At 27.1% G+C, this 19072-nt stretch overlaps 2 protein-coding genes across 2 annotated transcripts; one reads left to right on the forward strand and one right to left on the reverse strand.

Moving 5' to 3' along the window:
- Nucleotides 1–5161: 5161 nt before the first annotated feature.
- LOC112598686 lies at nt 5162–10776 on the forward strand (the record flags this gene model as incomplete). The annotated part of the gene is made up of 13 exons (XM_025345225.1): nt 5162–5469; nt 5571–5612; nt 7709–7836; nt 7900–8063; nt 8568–8698; nt 8780–8939; nt 9021–9141; nt 9215–9327; nt 9400–9535; nt 9875–9965; nt 10167–10309; nt 10365–10589; nt 10651–10776. Coding segments are annotated over exons 3-13 (1533 nt in total), but the record flags the coding sequence as incomplete, so codon positions are not given.
- Nucleotides 10777–11060: 284 nt separating this feature from the next.
- On the reverse strand, nt 11061–18708 carry LOC112598687 (structural maintenance of chromosomes protein 1A). The gene is made up of 21 exons (XM_025345226.1): nt 18358–18708; nt 18156–18276; nt 17930–18032; nt 17703–17851; nt 17454–17622; nt 17144–17356; nt 16449–16700; nt 15915–16343; nt 15467–15844; nt 15158–15280; nt 14968–15099; nt 14836–14901; nt 14503–14758; nt 14251–14432; nt 14059–14181; nt 13851–13984; nt 13627–13771; nt 13155–13334; nt 12909–13087; nt 12665–12842; nt 11061–11260 (listed from the first exon to the last, which is right to left on the reverse strand). Exons 1-21 carry the CDS (start codon nt 18467–18469, stop codon nt 11165–11167), a joined length of 3720 nt encoding a protein of 1239 aa, XP_025201011.1. The 5' UTR covers nt 18470–18708; the 3' UTR covers nt 11061–11164.
- Between the last annotated feature and the right edge of the window lie 364 nt (nt 18709–19072).

Consider the following 19072-nt stretch of genomic DNA (forward strand, 5'->3'; position numbering starts at 1 on the left):
TTACAGACAACAAAATAACCAAACTCAAGTGTGAGCCTAAAACCTAACTAAAGCACAGCAAAATAGAGTCTTTAAAAAGCTTGGTAAGTTTAAGCTCACTAGCAAAACTCTCTTTTTTTATAAAACCCGATAAATTTAACACTTTACAATTAAATGGTGGATATGTGAACTTTTGGATATAATGAATGAAACCGAGATCACAAATCTCGTTACCAATAAGCTGTAAGGCTGTATCGAAAACAAGGATGGTAAGTACTTGTAATTTATTTAGAGTATGGGACATTGGTGAGAAGAACGACATCTAGTTAAGGACATTGTAGTTACAAATGTTACAATACTAGTAGTTCTAAATATAAATATTAAATTGGCCGGCCGTCTCAGACAATCGAACGACACAAAATGGTTTTTTTAATCGTAATCGACTTAGAACTCATGCGCGGTTGTAAATCGAGAATAAAATCACATTAATTGAATATTATCGATCGGAATGAAAATAAAATGTTTTATTGGCACGTGGAGACGACGTGCGTGATCGCTCTGTATGTAGGTATATATTATTATTATGGGTCACGGTTATAACGCGTCATATTTAGATCATAATAGTGCGTTTATAACCTATATGTATTTTATAATATACGTATTATAATAATACACACACACACACACACACACACACATATACACACACACACTGGACGAGATACATCTGTCTTATTATGGGTGCATTAGCCGTTGTGCATGCGTACCTATATTATATTGGTATATGGTATATACTACTATATAAAGTATAACTATAATAAATAATATTTCGGAATGAGAGAATATAATGTACCAACGGGACGATGATGAGGGGGTGATGGGTTGAGGGGATCAGCGGCGGCGGCTAAGGATTTATTTTCTATAGGTGTCGTAACCTATTTTCGGCGGGGTACGTGCCTGGAAATTTATTGGTTTATGATAAAGCGTACACCTGGACACACCGCACGTCGCAGAAGCCGCGGCCTCATCTGCTGCAGTCGCATTTTTGTTGTTGTTTTTTTTTTTTTTTTATTGGCTTTATATCGTTTAGACGAATTGCGTTATTGTTAATGTTAATGCAATGACTGAATGAGAGAGTATACTGCGGCATGTACATAATATTATATATAGGCACCTATGGAATAATAATATCATATAATATAGAACATCGACGCGGCTTGATCGATTATGGCACACCGCCTATCTATACATCCATTGTTGTCACAGTACATTATTGTGAAATATTTTTTTAAATCGTCCGTGCAAGAAAATCAAAAGTTAATCGTATATAGCATAGGTAGGTACTTATATTACATTGACGAACACGCGAGCGTGCTGTATATAAAAAAGCGTCAATTGGTTTATTATCGTAATTCGTAGCCACAGGACCAGAGCAACCGTGCCGATAAAATAGATAGTTTGCTACTGAAATAACACAGACAAATAGGCAACTATATTAGTTAGTCATCATTTGTTTCGTTCTCTAAACAAAACAATTTCTGACGCGATTTTTCACACAATATTTTCTGTCTAACACTCTAACGTCTGTATATATTCTAATCAAATCTTGCTCTGGATCCATTAATGGCGTAGTTATCTATAATCTACTAGCTACTATTAAACCTAATAAACCTAAATACATATTGTAAAAACATATTTGAACATGAATAATATAGTTAAATACACGAACATATTATTATCATCACCATAGGCATGCAGGCGTGCCCGAGTCATGTTATCAAAAACTACAAATTCTTTATTAAAATATAAATTTAAATAAGTCGAATACTGCTACAAGAACCTGGGCAATAAATACAATTACCGCTTTGCCCATCTCCCCTCAATAATACGCAAACAGTAGTACCTACTCATTTTTTTCCAGGAGACTGGGAGAGTCAAACATATTTCAAAAAGTTTTACTCTTAACTCTCTATGCTTAGTGAAAATATTGAAATGAAGCCAAAAAAAATGTTATTAGTTATGTACCATTAACATCACCTCCACTAACCTTATAAGAATTTCAGTCAACACTCCTGTTAAGTATTAACCCCTTATGTGGAACACGCTGAACTCACGAATTAAAAGAAAACATTGATATGCGCACTGCGTTGGTTATTAGTGCAGGAATGTAAAAATTAAATTAAAAATACAAAAACCGTTGCGACAATGCTAGCTATCGACAAGTGTGAACCAAAATTCTACATACTAGTAATAGTGTTCATTCCTGACAGTAATTAACTATTATCTAACATCTAAGTATCAAATTATAAAATTATACCCACATTATAAATGGTTTTGTATTATAGAAATTCTGCTTCATAATTTTAATATCGTTATATATTATCACAAAAATGACGATGGCAAAAATAAGTAATAACAATTTATTATAAACTTATTATATTTATTATAAACTTTGAGGAGCTTCGAAACTTAACTATGGCATGATGTGTTAATATTAATGAGTCATCAGACACAGATATGTCGATTTTTAGTTTATAGCACTCTCGTCTGATCTTCATTATATCCTATAGGTGTCATTAAAATAATTTTATTATTTATTCCAAATTATGCTAACGTATTATATCAGAGATGCCCAACCCACGGCCCGCAGGCCACATGTGACCCACGAAAGTATTCTATGTGGCCCGTTACGAATTTTCTAAAATAAAAAAAAAATTTTAAAATGTATGAACAAATTTTTCAATTATTTATATTTAAATTTATGAATTCGCTTAAATAATTATTCCAAAAAATACAATAATAATAATAATAATAAAACTAAAAACTATACAAAAATCTTTTACTTTTATTTTTAATGTAAAATTTAAGCTTGTACTTCTTTTACTAATAATGAAAAATCTGGTTGAAATCTAGTGGTTCCAAACCTCAAAATTGAATGAAGGTGTTCATCCGTAAGTCGCGATCCATGAACTGATTTTGTTTATTTCATTCTTGAAAATATCTGTTCGCATATATACGTCGAGTCAAATACAGTAGCCATTTTCATTATAAAGTCTCTTAAAGCAGGGAAATCTTTGTGTGGAATTTTGAATAAAATTTTAAAATATCGTTTTGTTTCATTTTTTGAAATTCATCACAGTAAAACCATTATTATATTTTTGTTTTTTTCTGTCTGAAATTTTCATACGGAAACTTTACAATTAAATATCAATATCACCCGTGTACTTAAAATAACGAACTGATCAAATTAATGTATACCTATTACCTACGATATGTACCTCAATTCATAATCTTTTCAATAGACAATAAAAGATAAGAAAACAAGTCCAATATATAAGATTATTTTTGTACTTTTATACTTTGTGGCTCGCTTGAAGATAATTGTTTACCAAAGTGGTCCGCCAAAGAAAAAAGGTTGGAGGACATCACTGTATTAGATTAATTATTTAATCATTTTTACTGATTTCAATAATTGAATTATACGTAAATAGTATCGATTAGAATCTTACACTACTGTAAGTTTAATGTGCATTTTTCCAAAATGTTATTCCAACTCATTTAAACATTGGCAAATAAATTTTCATAAAAAAAAAAAAAAAAAAAGTTTAACATTTATTTACAAATACAGTGGATTCCGCATAATGTGGGCAAAATGGTCTAGTCCCAATTCCAATGTATACGAACAAGGTAACAAGAATCGCATAATATGGGCACTCAGTTCGGTTTATATGGGCAATTTTTATTTTATCATAGTGTTAGAATATACACAAGAGGGTAACGAGGGTAGGGTAGTTCATCTGATAAGCTTGAAGCGTGGGCCACTTTTGTAAACTAGATCCACACTTAACAGCTTAGACAACGAGTAATTACAATTTTTGTATACCCTTCACATCCAAAAAGTAATTTTATTTAGTATGTTATGTTTAGTTATCTAACTTTTACTAACATTAACTTATAAATAACTAATTAGGTATAATATTAAAGGGCAGAAAGAAAAATACTATGTATGAAAAATAGATAGTAATTTAACATACTAGCACGGGCCCTACGTTTATAAACCTATTTAATCATTGCTATATATTATATTTAGCAGCAATGTGTATAATATATTTAATATATAAAAAGCCTAGAAATTCTATATAATACCTGGTGACTTTTAAAGAAGTGATAAAATATTTTTTTTTACATAAATTTCCTAAATATTTTGTACTATAACTAGACATTTCATAAAATTACAAACAATAAATTTACAATCTGTAGAATAGAAAATTACTAGAAATCCAAATAAATCAATTTCCTTTTATCATAATAAAGACAATTAATATTGTTAGCACATAAAAAAAATATTTATTACTAAGTACTAATTTAATATTACAGAATATAATGCATAAAAATGAAAAAATAATAATAATAATTGTAAATTGTATAGGTAGTACACAATTATTAATTATTATTACTATTATATTATTTTAGAAAATATGAAAATCCGTGTAGAACGTAGGTACTTATATAGGCATAAGGCAAAATGCAATACACTTTTTTAAATTTATTTTAAATTTCGTCTAGACAAAATGAATATTATTAAAATTTAGAGATATTCTATTATTACAAAAAAAGATAAGTGCAATCGAAATTACACTCCATTAAACTTATTGATATTATATTACTACTAATGGATATGTATTAGTTGAAGGTACATCGTCAAATATCAATACCGATTACCGATAACATAAATTTATTACATTACCTATACATTGTTCGACATTTCATATAATGCTCAGGACGCTTAGGTAATTTAAACGATTTTACAGATTGTCGGCTGTAATTGGTATTATAGAGAGTTTCTAGACATTTTATAAAATACCAATATTATACACAATGTCGCTAACATGTAAATTATAAATTATAAATTATTCTGCTACGTTTATGTATAATTAATATAATAATATTGTGTCTACGTCACACGAACATCAAAATAATTACAGGTTATTATTAACTGTTTTGTTTCAAAATTGTTTCAAAACCCAATGTTTATCTATGCATAGATAATATACCTACCCATTTCAATAATAGATACAAGTGAATGGGAATAATAAATCTATAAATAATATTAAACTATTAACTGAATTGTTAACATTAATAAAATGTTAAACGTCGTTCGCCAGTCGCCAGTCGCCGGCCATTCGACATTCCACGAAGGATGATAAATGTATTATTATTATTACTACTGATACACCTTTTCAATTGCTTACTTAATATTTAAGTAATATTTATATACCGTACCACTGATGTCTGATACTGTGTTATGTTCATCGAAGGTGCAAACGCCAGCTCTGCTCTCTCTCAACTTAAACACGCCCATGCTTATTAGTATTATGTTATTATACTTAATGGCTGTTGAACATTCGATGTTTAATAATACCCATTGTGTTGAGTAAATGTTTAAAGACCTTGCAAGTTGCAGTCCACCCCTGCGAAGACCACGATAAAGTAATTATTAAATATATTTAATTTTTTTACGTGAAAAAATAAGAAATAGAATAATTGTTATACCTACCTATGTGGCATGTGCCCACATTTGAACATTTCAGGTGAAGTGAGAAAGAATTCTTTGAAAATTCAATATATTTAAGGTGCGTATTCAAGTATTTCTAACCCCAATAATTTTAGAACTAATCAGTGCCGTTCCCGGATTTGATTTTGCGAGGGCCTGGGCATCATTAGAATGCAAGACCCCCTGGACTTACAATATTATATCGAAATCCATAGCCCATAACCCACTTAAATAGCGGTTCTCGATCTTTTTATAAGTACTCGAGTACCATCTGACCATTACGAAAATGTCCATATGTACTTGATCTAATAACTTTCTTTTGTTATCAACAAATATATACGTTATTTACATGTAAAAGATTATAAAAGCATTATCTAAATTGCTACGAAATTTAACACATACTATTACAGTATTTTAATAATATCAGTACCTATCAGCTATTCAAAATTTAATAATATTGTTTCTTATGTTATTCTAAGAACAGTCAGTTGATTGTAAAAACGTTTTTTTTACTTTGCAAACATTAAAATTATCTGAAACATATTTAAATTGCTAAAATTTTTGAAATTTTTTTTATTTACACGATTTATTATAATATTATTGTATATACATGAAGCCCTTCGAACCTTGAGGCCCTGGGGGGTGCCCTGTTTGCCATGACCTCGGGACGACACTGGAACTAATTAATAATTAATGAAGCGATATTGGTAAAAATAGAACCTGGAATCCATGATGCATATATTCAATCTCTATAAACTATTATTATTTTTCAATGAGTAATAACCTTAATATTAGTAGTAATATCATTATTTATAAGAATTAAAAAAAAAAAAGAATTCTAAAATAGGTTAGAAACTATATATATATCTATGTTACGGTAAATGATGTTAAATGGAAATTAACGTTATTCACCGGTTATTAACGTTATTTACCAAATATACAGGTAATTATCGTTATAAACTGGATAATCACGTTAATGACCAAATACACAGGTAATTGATGTTATAAATCAGATAAGCGCATGAATCTCAAATACTACAATTTGAAAAATTATGTAAGTACCCAGATATTTTTAAAAATAGAATAAATGCATTATTATTTTTTATTTATTTTTACAAGTTTTACTCCCATGACATTTAATATAACATAATTTTTCAGCCCCAAGGTAGGCACAATGCTTATTATTATTACAACTAGTCTTGCAATGACAACGCTGGTACCTTCGAGGGCTCGCAACCGAATTATTACTAGCTACTTCCCTCAGTGTCAACTGTCTACCATATGCTAATTTTATCACATTGTCCATGTCTAATAGATTTTATTTGCAAACAGCTATTTTTGGCATGTGAAATAATATTTAAGAAAACTATATTCCGTACTTATAAAATAATAAAACAAATTTTAATTTTAATAGTATATTTTTTCATTAAGAATTAACTTACAGAGTTTGTATAAATCATGTTCAACTTGAGTGACAACTGATAGTATATTTTGCATAGAACCACGAGCTCTATCAACGTTTGGTATAAATACACATACAGTTAAGCCTATTTCAAGCTAAGGAAACTTTTCTTTAGAAAATTTCATCATTTCCTCTCCTTGTTTTTCTAAATTTTTTTTTGAATTTTTACATACAATACAAATATTTTCTTGACAATCATCAAAAAAATATTTAAAATAATTTTCAAATATTTATATTTTAGTTTTATTTTTGTTATATTTAAAATTCGGAAATTTATCGTTAAATAATTAAAAAATATTTAAGTACCAAGTTCCGAATTTTTTTCTGCGATTTTTATGATTTAATTTCCGATTTTGTCTTCTTTGATGATTGGTTCTTTGGTTATTTTTTTAAATCTTCCGCAATAACCTCTTTTATTTTATAATCAGATCAAAATTTCCCAAATCATACGGTTATTAACGTTATTCACTAGAAAATAACGATAATTCCCACATTCGTAGGTAAATAACGTTAATAACCGGCGAATAACGTTAATTTCTGATATAACATCATTTACCGTAACATCTATATGGATATCTGAATATGCAATATTTATGTTTATGTCTCATTAATATTCCAAAAAATGAATCAATCAGTACCTACTTTCTTTAAATATGAAATTGATGTGCTAATAAAATTCAAAATTTAAATGGCACAAATATTTTTATTATTAGCAGAAATGTCTGTACTTCAATATCAAGAAGATGGTGTATTTGACGAAGCATTTAAACATTTGTTAAATCCTATTGAATCAATTGCAATAAAAGACGAATGTGAAGTTCTTCAATATGATCTTACCAAGGTAAACCTCAACATAAAATTACACATGTTATGTTACATATTAATAAAGTTTACTTTATATTAGGTATTGGATTCTTATTTAAATCACTTGAGAAAATCTCCAAATGATAGTTCTTCAGTTTTTGTAGAAGCTGCTATAATTATTCAAAATATTTCACTTATTTATCAAAAAAGAGTTGATGTCACAATCAATGCCATGATGAAACTTATTGGGAAATTTCGATCTTAGTGAGTTACTAAGACATTAATATATTATCTAGTTCTTTGTTCCATGTAATTGAAATACATTTTCCCCTAGATTTTGAGAATTAATTATTTGACGCTTACTTATGAGTTATATTCTTGTTTTATTTTTATTATACTAATTAAAGTATTAATCTGTTCAATTAATTCAATATTGTTTAGCATTTTATTTTATCGATATATATACTGTGATATTTAATTGTCTATTTTCTTTAAGATGACTTCTTTTTCCAATTCTCATTTGTCTTCTATTAGTTGATACCTATTTAGCATCAGCATACAAGTTCTTTAATATTTTTTTTTAATATTAGACATTGCTGTCTTTTTCTTAGTTATTTATTTTTGCAGTTGGATTCACTAGTTAAATTTTTTTTTTTAAATATAACATCTATCTGGTAACAAAGCTGATATCAATGATTAGTTATATTGGTATTATTATTTAATTTTAAATGTACTTAATTAATACTAATTATTTATTTGATATAACAGTCGATTATATGAAAATATTGATCCAGACTATTATACAGAGAAGAGGGTAGGAAATAAAAAGAATAAAATAAATAAAAAGATCAAATGTTATTCTTCTTTTGGCCCAATTGAAGGTCAAATTGTTGGAACATGTAAGTTGATATAAAATGGCTTATATAACCTATAGCTATTAAATTGTAATCAATAAATAATTTGAAACTTAAATTATACAGTGAAAATTTTTGATTGCAAACAAATAAATTTGGGTAAAAAACCACGAGTTACAAAAATTATTTTAAACACCAATATTAAAGTAGATAACAAATATAGTAAAATATTGCCTTATATTTGTAATAAAAATGGAGAAAATATTGGGAAAAAATATGATTTTAAGTAAGAATATGTTTTATATTAATACCAAAAAATAATTAGGTGATGGTACTATTTTAATTAATTTTAAATTATTTTTTTAAGGATTAATTTTCCTCTGGATTATGATTTGGCTGTAAATGAAGAATTTCATTTTCCCACTAAAGAAGACTCAAAATCTAAAAATCTTATCAATTATCGAAATAATACTAATGCAAAGCTAACAGTACTGATATTAATATTGATTTATGTTTTTAATAAACTATGATTTTTTTTAACATAATTATATAATAATTTAGTTACCAATGAATTTATTGAATGTTGATGGAATACTACCAAGTGCTTCCAACTCGGTAATTTTTTATCAGAATGTTACTGATGATATTTGCGTTGTTAATGAAATGTTACCAAAGTAATTAAATATGCTTGAATTAATACTTACGATCTTAAGATGCTTTATTCTTGTGTATATAATATTTTATAGTCCAATAGACATGTTAAGTGCTAATCAAATAACTCCAAATAATGATAACAATGGTCCGAGAGCTAAAGTTTTAAATGCCAAGAGTGATTTTAATACAGACAAACGTTTTGGGGAAACAAATGATTCCCCCAAAAAAGTAAGCCAACATTTATTGTATTAATGCTGAATCTAGGACAGTCATTTTTCAAAATTAACTAATATTAATATTGGATACCTTGTTTTTGATGATGATGGTGGATTATTTAGAAATTTATAGCCGCAGAGGTAAGAGATAATCTCATTAAGTTGAGGATCCATTTAAGGCATTAACTATTAAAGGATTAAAATGTACGTTTTAGTTACCTATATTGGAAAAAAAAAATTATTTGATAATAGCTGTTTTACATTGTACCAATTTTTCAAATGTTTTAATAGTAAATTTCATTGTAATCTATTTTTATTGTTTTATTTGAATAATAATATACAATTTATCTAGGGTAGAAAATTATTATTGTCTACGTGTATAAATACAAAATTGCATTCCTTGGTTCATGATGAGGAAGTGGAAAAAATAATAAAAAATGATGGTATGTTTTAAATTATAGTGTATCTATTAAAAAGTCTCTCTTTTTATATTTACATATTTATCTTTTGTTCCAAATTTTTTTCTTTGAGAAAGTAATTTAAGTTAGATTTAATCATTATTAATTTTGTCATCTTCTCATACCACATTATGGTTTAAATATGGCCAAAAATGATAGTTTTATTATTTTTTGAATTTATTTAAGAACCAATTGAACATTTTCAAACATATCAAAGGAATTCAATGGAACATTTTCAAACATTTCAAAGCAATTCTATTGAAAATCTTCAAACGTATCAAAGAAATTCGATAGAAATGCAAGATTATGAAAAAAATCAAATGAGAACGGTAAGTTGATTTCAACACTCCAAAATAAATTGTAAATCGTATTTTATTAGTTTAGATGAATGATCAATTGGAAATGCAAAAACGAGTTCAAGAATGGCATGATAAACTTAGACCGATTTTGGAAAACGAAGAAAAAATGATTGAATTTGATGTACACAAATATGGAACACATATATTAAGCTGCTTTGAATCTATTGGGGAACAAAAACTATTCAAAAATTTAGTAGCAGGAATTAACAAAGAAGAAGTTGCTCGATATTATTTATCTTTGTTAATGATGGTATTAATAATTATTTTTAGTTAATCTATTTAAATTTATAATCATAACATTATTATACTAGGTAAATACAAATAATTTAGAAATATCAAATCATACTGATGGAAATGAACTATTGATAAAACTATTAAAAAAAGAACGCCATCACGAAGAACTACAATTTAATATTGAGAATCTAGTAAATAAAAAACAAAATTCACTATGAATATTTAATGTACACATTGTTTTTTTTTTTTTTAATTTAATCAAATTGTATTTATGGTATTCATTTAAAATAATTAGTTTTATTAATCTTATTCTCATGTTTTATTGATTGACAAACAAAATTATTATAGTAGAACAAAAACTAATTATACATTTATAGAGTTCTTAATATATTTATGTTTAAATAAACCTAGAATAAAAAGAGATAATTTAATGATTATTTAAATTAAGTATACAAAAAACTAAATTGTAATAAAACTTGTAGGAGTATAAACGTGCAATATATTTAAAAAATAATAATAATTAACTTATTGTGTATTTAAAATTAGGTGACATTTTCTTTTTAAGATCTTATCTGAAGTAGCTTTTAATGATTAACGCAGAGAAAATGCTATACTTTCATCAGTTTCGGCCAGAGGATATTCTGCAAGGTCCATCATTATCACTTTACTGATTAAACACTGCCCTTCCTAAAAATTTGACAAAAAAAAAAAAATAAATAAATACATTTTCAATACCAATTAATGTGAAAGACTATGGCTAATGTGCTAAATTTAATTGTTGATAATAATCTTAGGTATTTGATTGTTATCGTTCTGCGAATTAACTAATAAATTTATTTATTTGCCACTAGCCCAGCAATATTTTTTTAATGCAATTATTGTAAAATATAACTTAATACATTTTTTAAATTACTTTTACACGCACTATTTTGTCAAAAGTTAGGTTAGGTTAGAACAGAAGTTAGCAATATACTAACAAAATGTTAATTTATTAAATGAATTATTTACCACCACTCAACTATGTAATAATAATTTGTCAAGCCATCTTATTCTAATGACGAAACTGGCCAATGGACCTTTCGTTTTTAATTTAAATCTTATTTACATAATGTATATTTATATTTTCTACATTAGTTTTTAATTTTTATTAGTATTAAGATTTTATTGTTGTTAATACATTTAATAAATGTTTTTGTTTGATATGTATTTAATTTTGGTAACTTTTACTATTTTCATTTTTTTTTTTTTTGGAATTAGCACAGTTTATACATGAATAGGGCTCAGAACTCAGAAGTTGATGCATTTTTTCTTTTTTTTTTGAACCTATTAAACGATGCTCTTCTGGCCACAAATGCATTTTATAAACATTTAAATTTAAATAACTAATTATTACACTTTGCATTTTTTACTTTTTGTAATTTTTAGGTCCTATTTTCCTTTTTAGTTCAATTCATTGTATTTATAATTAGATTTTGTCAGTTAACAGCTTTACACAGACTTTATATAAGTACCTACATCAAATTTATATTTTATAAATTAATATTTTACACAAATTAAATGCGGGTTAAATAAAGATAAAGATTTGATAGAATAAAGCAATTGCTAGTAGTAATTTTTACTTTTGACAATATAAAATATACTTAAATATTATAATGTAATAATTTTGAATAATTTTTATTACTATTACTATTCTATTAAAAAAAAAAAAAAATTATTTTTACTAATTTTTAACAAATATTTATAATTTTTTAGGTTATTTTAAAATCATATTAGCATTTTTGAGTTATTTTTAATGTTTTTTAAGGTCATCAACTTCTGAGCCCTATGCATGAATAATTAAATAATAATTGTGTGGCAGTACTAGGTTAGTAGCAGCCAGCAGGACAGTAACAAGCTTTTAATTTAAATAGAACTCGTAGAGCAATTAAAATACATAAAAATAAACATAAGAGTAAATTTATTCCAAAAATCTGGTAAATTCAAGAAAAGCTTGGAAAAACAATGAAATTTGAATTTACTTATCCATAGTTGTAACACTGTTAAATTCTGCAAATATGTAAGAGCTTCTACTGTGTAAAAACAACTACTTACATCTGGACAGATCCCAACTAGAGCATCAGCATGATGGAAGAATTCTTCTTTAAGAGATATAACTATGGTTTGTAAATTAGTTTTTTTCTGTAGAATGTAAGAAGCGACTTTTCCAATATTGGTGTTGTCCAAAGCAGCATCTATTTCATCAAGTACAAAAAATGGAGCTGGCTGATAACTATAAAAAAAATATTTAATTAAAATTTTTAAAATAATTATATTCATAGTTATTTATACAAATTACCTGTGAATGGCAAATAATAAAGCTAATGCAGCGACAGTTTTTTCCCCTCCTGATAAATTGGACATGGGTTGGAAACGTTTGCCAGGAGCTACACAATTATAATTTATACCATCTAAATAAGGTTCTTCTGGGTTTTCCGGTCCCAAAAAAGCCTGAGCAGATTGATTTTTAGATAAGGCCTATCAAAAACAATAAAAATGTTGATATTATTATGAAAAAATGTACATTTTAAATAAATAAATTAACCTTATATATCAAATCAATTTCATTTGCTACATGTTCAAAACATTCTGTAAATTTGTTGTGTCTCTCTTTCTTAATACGCTCAAAGTTTTGTTTAGCTTTCTTGGCACGAGTTCGTGCAGTGTTAAATTCCCGGTCAGTTTCTTGCATTTTTTCTCTAGCTTGATCCAATTTTTGCATTGCCTATTTGACATTTTTATTTAATTATTGAATTTTAAATGAAATCTTCATGATACACAAATAATACAACAATATTGATGAGATACTTTTTAGAATTTTTCTTCGAGACAATTAAAGAAAAATATGGAGAGCCAAGTTATAGTAAATGGACTCAAAAAGATAATTAATCAGTAGAATATCTCATTTAAAAAACTATTTATACTGTCTGTATTGAATTAACAATTATAAATGTATGTTTTAATCAAGCATTTATAAATAAATAAATAAATTATTTTCATGGTATCAATGAATTTACCTTGAAATTAGGGGCATGAATCTTTTGTAGTTTCATCGATTGCTCAGCCATAGTCTTGGCCATTTTATCCGTCAATTTTTTTATATCATCTAAATCTTCTAAATCCTTGAGATGATCAGGTAACGATGAATAATCAACAGTGATTCTATGAATTTATAACACTATGAGAAATAAATCTACTAAAAATAATAAATATATTTTATGTAATGTTGTCAATAATTAACCTTGCTTCCTGATCATAAATTTCTTGTGTGTTAGCTGTGCTGTCTCGTCCTTGTTCTTCAGAATTATTCACTGATTGTTCTTGAATAATATCTTCTAAATTGCCTTGTAATAACGGTATGTTAATGTCCTCCATCTAAATGAATCATTTATATCAATAAAATTACAAAAATGATATAAAATTTAACATAACATTAATTTCTACTATACCCGACAGTGAGTTAGAATTGCATGTCGATCAGCTTTACGCATTTCTACTTTATTCTCTAAGTTAGTAACCTGCTTTTGAGCTGCTTGAATATCTTTGGCAATAGCACCAACTTCTTTTCTTGCCTAAATAGTAAAGACATTTTCTTCTCAACCATCTAATTATAACCCAATATATAATATTTATTTACATACCTTGCTAATCACTTCATCCATTTGATCAACTTCTTGCTTTTTAGTTTGTCGTTGAGCTTTCAGTCGATCCACTTCTTTCATATCCATCTCTATTTCAGACATTTGTTTCTGTTCTGCCTGTTTAGCACGTTCAAGTTCATCTTCATCATCGTGAACTGCTCTTTCCCAACGTGTCACATTGTCTAAATAAACAAATTGTTATGATAAATATTTTGCGATTGTGTGATCAGGGCCCAGGAGTTTTAAACCTACTTTGTGTGTCTTTTGTACGTTCAAAATCTAATTGACTCATAATTCTATTTTTTTGATTTTCAAATTCCAAACGAATTTTGGCTCTTTCTTGCTGTGACCTAAGTTCACGTTCTTCATATTGACGAATATTAGTCATACCGATTTGACGACAAAAATCAGCAAACACATCATCTTCAACTGAATTCATACGACCTCGCATAGATTGAATTTCAATATCACGAGTTCGCATTGTTCTTTCAATTTCTTCAATACGAGGCTAAGACAAAACATTAATTTAATTTTACTTCTATACATAATACCTCAATTCTTGAAATCTAAAAAAAAAATACTTACTCCACTTCCTTCTAATTTGTTTTCTAGGAATTTCAATTCCTTCTCTAAATCTCTTATTTGTTTAAGCTAAATAAAAAAAATTGTACAATTTTTATAACATGAAATATATATAAGATAAAATTGTTTACTAACAGTGTTTTCTTTATCAGTTTTTCCATATTTAAGTCTCATATCTAAACCTTTAATTTGGGAGTCAACAGTATTCAATTCAGACTCTTTACGAGATTTCTTCATGGCATCTCTCAATTCTTCAGATAATTTTTCCTAGAAAAAAATTAATTGAAAACAACACCTATATAAAAAATATAAAAATTTACTTTACTTTAGAAGCCTTCAATTGAGTCATATGTTTTTCATCCCAACGTTTTGCTTTACGAGCTAAATCCAAACTACCTCCAGATATAATACCAGATTTTTGATAAAATGTACCATCTAGAGCTACAGCCTAATTAAAATAAATTAATAAACTTAATTAATATTTTTAAAATTATTTTTATTTTTCAACCTTCTGAAAAGTACATTTGTCTAGAGAAATATTAAACTTAAAATGCCATAAGAAATAATAATCATATGCAATTATTACTTTTTATAGACAATTATAAATAATTTAAATTTGCTTTTTTTATCTTACATCATATCTCCCATCTCTTTCGAGTTCATAAGCCACATGATTGGCATCTTCAGGAGATTCACATACTAGAGCATTGTTGGTTGCAAACAAAACAACTCTATCAATTTCTGGATCAAATTCCAGAACATCATACATAAGCTTGACATTGTGCGGACGACTTATATTTCGTAATCTCTCTTTAAGTGGTTTTGTTTGCAAATAATCAATGGGCAAAAATGTTTCTGGGTCCAGCATATGATCTTTCAAATATTGAATGCACAAACGTGCAGTTTTCTCAGAATCTACAATAATGGCCTCCATGTATTTTCCTAACACCTTTGTAATAGCTACATTGTAACGGTTACTAATAGGGTGACACATATTGATCAAACGGTCATACTAAAAACAATTATTTAAATTAATTAATTAAAATTAAAATATATTACTTTGGATTAAACAAAACACTTACGACTCCTGGATAAGCTTTTTTAAAATTTTCAACTAACTCTTGTTTCTTTTTACGTCTGTTATCATCATGCTTATCAACTTTAGCATCACCTAACTGTTCGGTAACATTATCTAAATCCCTTTGTAGTTTTGACACTTTATCTTTAGATGAACCAACATCTTTACGGAGTTCATCAAATAAACGTCTTTGTTCTTCCAATGCATTTTCACTAGATTTTATATGTTCAGTTAATTTGTCTACTCGCTTTTGAGCCTCTTCTTTTTCATGAGTTTTCTGTTTTATTTTATTTTCAAGTTCTGATCTCAAACGTAACTCATTATCTAATCTATCCTGATCAGCTTTTTGTTCTCTGTTAATTGAGTCTAATTCTTGTAAAAATAATGCTGACTGTTTACGAGCATCAATTTTTAAATTATTGTACTCAGAAACCTAAAAATGAAATACGTAATATGATTATTGATTATTATATCTTATAATTTATATTTAATGAAAAAAAATGCTACTAATAAACCTTAATACAAATTATAAAAATACCTGAGCATCTTCTAACTGTACATCTCTTCCCTGACTATGACTTTCCCCAGCCACTTGTTCTTCATATTCATGACGCCGTTTTTCAACTTCTTTAAGTTCAGCTTCCAATTCATCAATATCCTTTTTGTGAGCATCATTAGCCATCACTACTTCGGCTAATGATTTTTTTGCAGTATTTAATTTTTTACGTATATGTGCCACTCTTTCTTTGGACTTTATGAATGATGGACGTTTTTTGTTAATCTCTACTTCCTAAAAATTAAAAATCAATAATTATGTTACATTTAATTAGAACAATAAGAAGAGTGGTTTGGTATATTACAACTAAAAATGATTTTAATATTTCTCATAAATAATATTAATAGATGTTAGATAAACATTCAAATATAAATAAAATTTAATTTAAAAAAATCATTTTATCACTTTTTCACAATAAATTGTGCTTGATTTTATTAAAAAAAAATCTATTTGAAAATTGTCTATTCACTATAGTTTATAAAGGTAAGTAATAAGTACTAAGTATTAAGTATATGCAAAAATATGCATTATCAGTTAGTTATTAATATAAGTGATTAAAACAACTGAAATTAATAATATATATGAAAATTTTAAAATGCAATCATCAGTCATACATGTAAATTCATTACTCCCATCTCCCAAGCTATGAAAATATGTAAATCAAAATTATGCCTTACAATTTCTCTGATTTCTTGTTCAACTTTAGCTAAATCACGACTAGCCTTGCCTTGCTCTTTTTTTTTTTCCTTGACTACTTCTTCAGCCTTTTCCTTTTTACTTTCTACTTTAGCAACTTCTTTTTTACGGTCTTCTAAATCTTGTTCGTAGTTTTTTATCATGTTCTCATTTTGATACAGACGAAACAACTGATATTCAACTTCTTTTTGTGCCTAAAAGTGTTTATAAAATATAATTATTATAACAAGTACCATCAATTTAATAATTTAATCTTAGACTAATCTAATAAATAATATTCTTATTATTTACTAATTCATCCTTGAGTTTCTGATACTTTTCAGCTTCTTCTTTTTCTAATTTTGCTTCTTTACGCTCTGCAGCAACTCCTCTTTTTTTCAAGTATGTGAAGTTAGTTTCTTCTTCTGCTTTCATCACTTCTGCTTTTAATCTATCATAATCTTCTTTTAGTGCGCCAGAACTAAAACATAAGTAATTTTCTTACTTATAAAACTTATTAAGAATATATTTAAAAATACATAACTTATTATGAGTACTTACCCACTAATTTCTTCAAACAAAGCTGTTCTTTCTTTTGGATTTTTCATAGCAATTGATTCAACTGCACCTTGAAATACCAAGAAATTTTTTGCTTTCACATTCACACCGATCTGTTCTAACTGAGCAAAATATTCTTGATTGGGTACAGACTACAATGACACAAACATTAATTTATATAACCAATTCGAGTATTCAGTATACAAAATATCAAAATCAAAAATATATACATCATCGTTGATTCGATAATCTGATGACGATCCTTGTACAGTTCTAGTAAATCGTTTTTCAGTTCCTTCACCATCCATTTTGAAAACTGCAGTTACACTAGCACTGTACAAAAAAGTAATATTTATATACTAAAATAAACCTTTTTAATAATGAACATCCTCGTAGTTGCCAATTAATCATCTAATCAATAAACAAAACAAGTAGTTTATTATGCAAAAATATTACCTGCGAGAAACGGGTTGTCCAACTGAAGCACCGTGTATGAGATCGCTTAGACGTTTTACTCGGAGACTAGTAGTTTTTTCACCCATAACAAAACTTATAGCGTCCATAAAGTTAGATTTACCTGTAAAACGACAAACAATGGAATCACAGAAAGGTGAAACAATGCATTACATTGTGAAAAAAATAGATTTTTTCTACGTACCAGAACCATTGGGTCCAATGACAGCTGTAAAGTTCTTCAGGGGACCAATCATATGATGACCCCTGTAGGACTTAAAGTTGTCCATTTCTATGCATTTCAGTACTGGTGGCATGATTATGATGGATAATCTGGCAACGATTATTCAAAAATAATAAACGTAAACGCCATATAATAATGACAAAATATATTATATATATAAACGAACGTAATCGCTCACACAAACATTATGTATCAATACCAAATTAAATAATTTAATAAATGTCTATCATGATCAAAAATACTAGGTTATATTATAATTTATAATGGATACAATTTATCACAAAATAAAAATATTAATTAAGTAAAAAAAAAGCCAAGGCACTGGCTATTGAAAACACAAACGAACACAAAAAGATAACACGGGAAATAAACAAACACACAAACATCAATTGGATTTTGATAACGTTCAACGAAAAGAAAAACAAATTTTACCCCCTCTATTCTTTTTTTTAAATTTAAACATGGCGATAACCAATAATATAACTCAGTAAATTCCATGAACCGTATTTGTTAAAATATAATAAGTATTAACTTAATAATTTTAGTATTATAATTATATTATTTTTGGTGTAATAATTATTCGAAAATTTAAACATTACAATTGTTTTGTTCGTTATCGCTTATCACTTATCAATTATCATGATCATTTTAAAGTTTCTTTTTAGTTTTTTTAATT

Source organism: Melanaphis sacchari, unplaced genomic scaffold, assembly GCF_002803265.2.
Source record: "Melanaphis sacchari strain LSU unplaced genomic scaffold, SCAv2.0 Contig4_pilon_pilon, whole genome shotgun sequence".
Taxonomy (NCBI): Eukaryota; Metazoa; Arthropoda; class Insecta; order Hemiptera; family Aphididae; genus Melanaphis; species Melanaphis sacchari.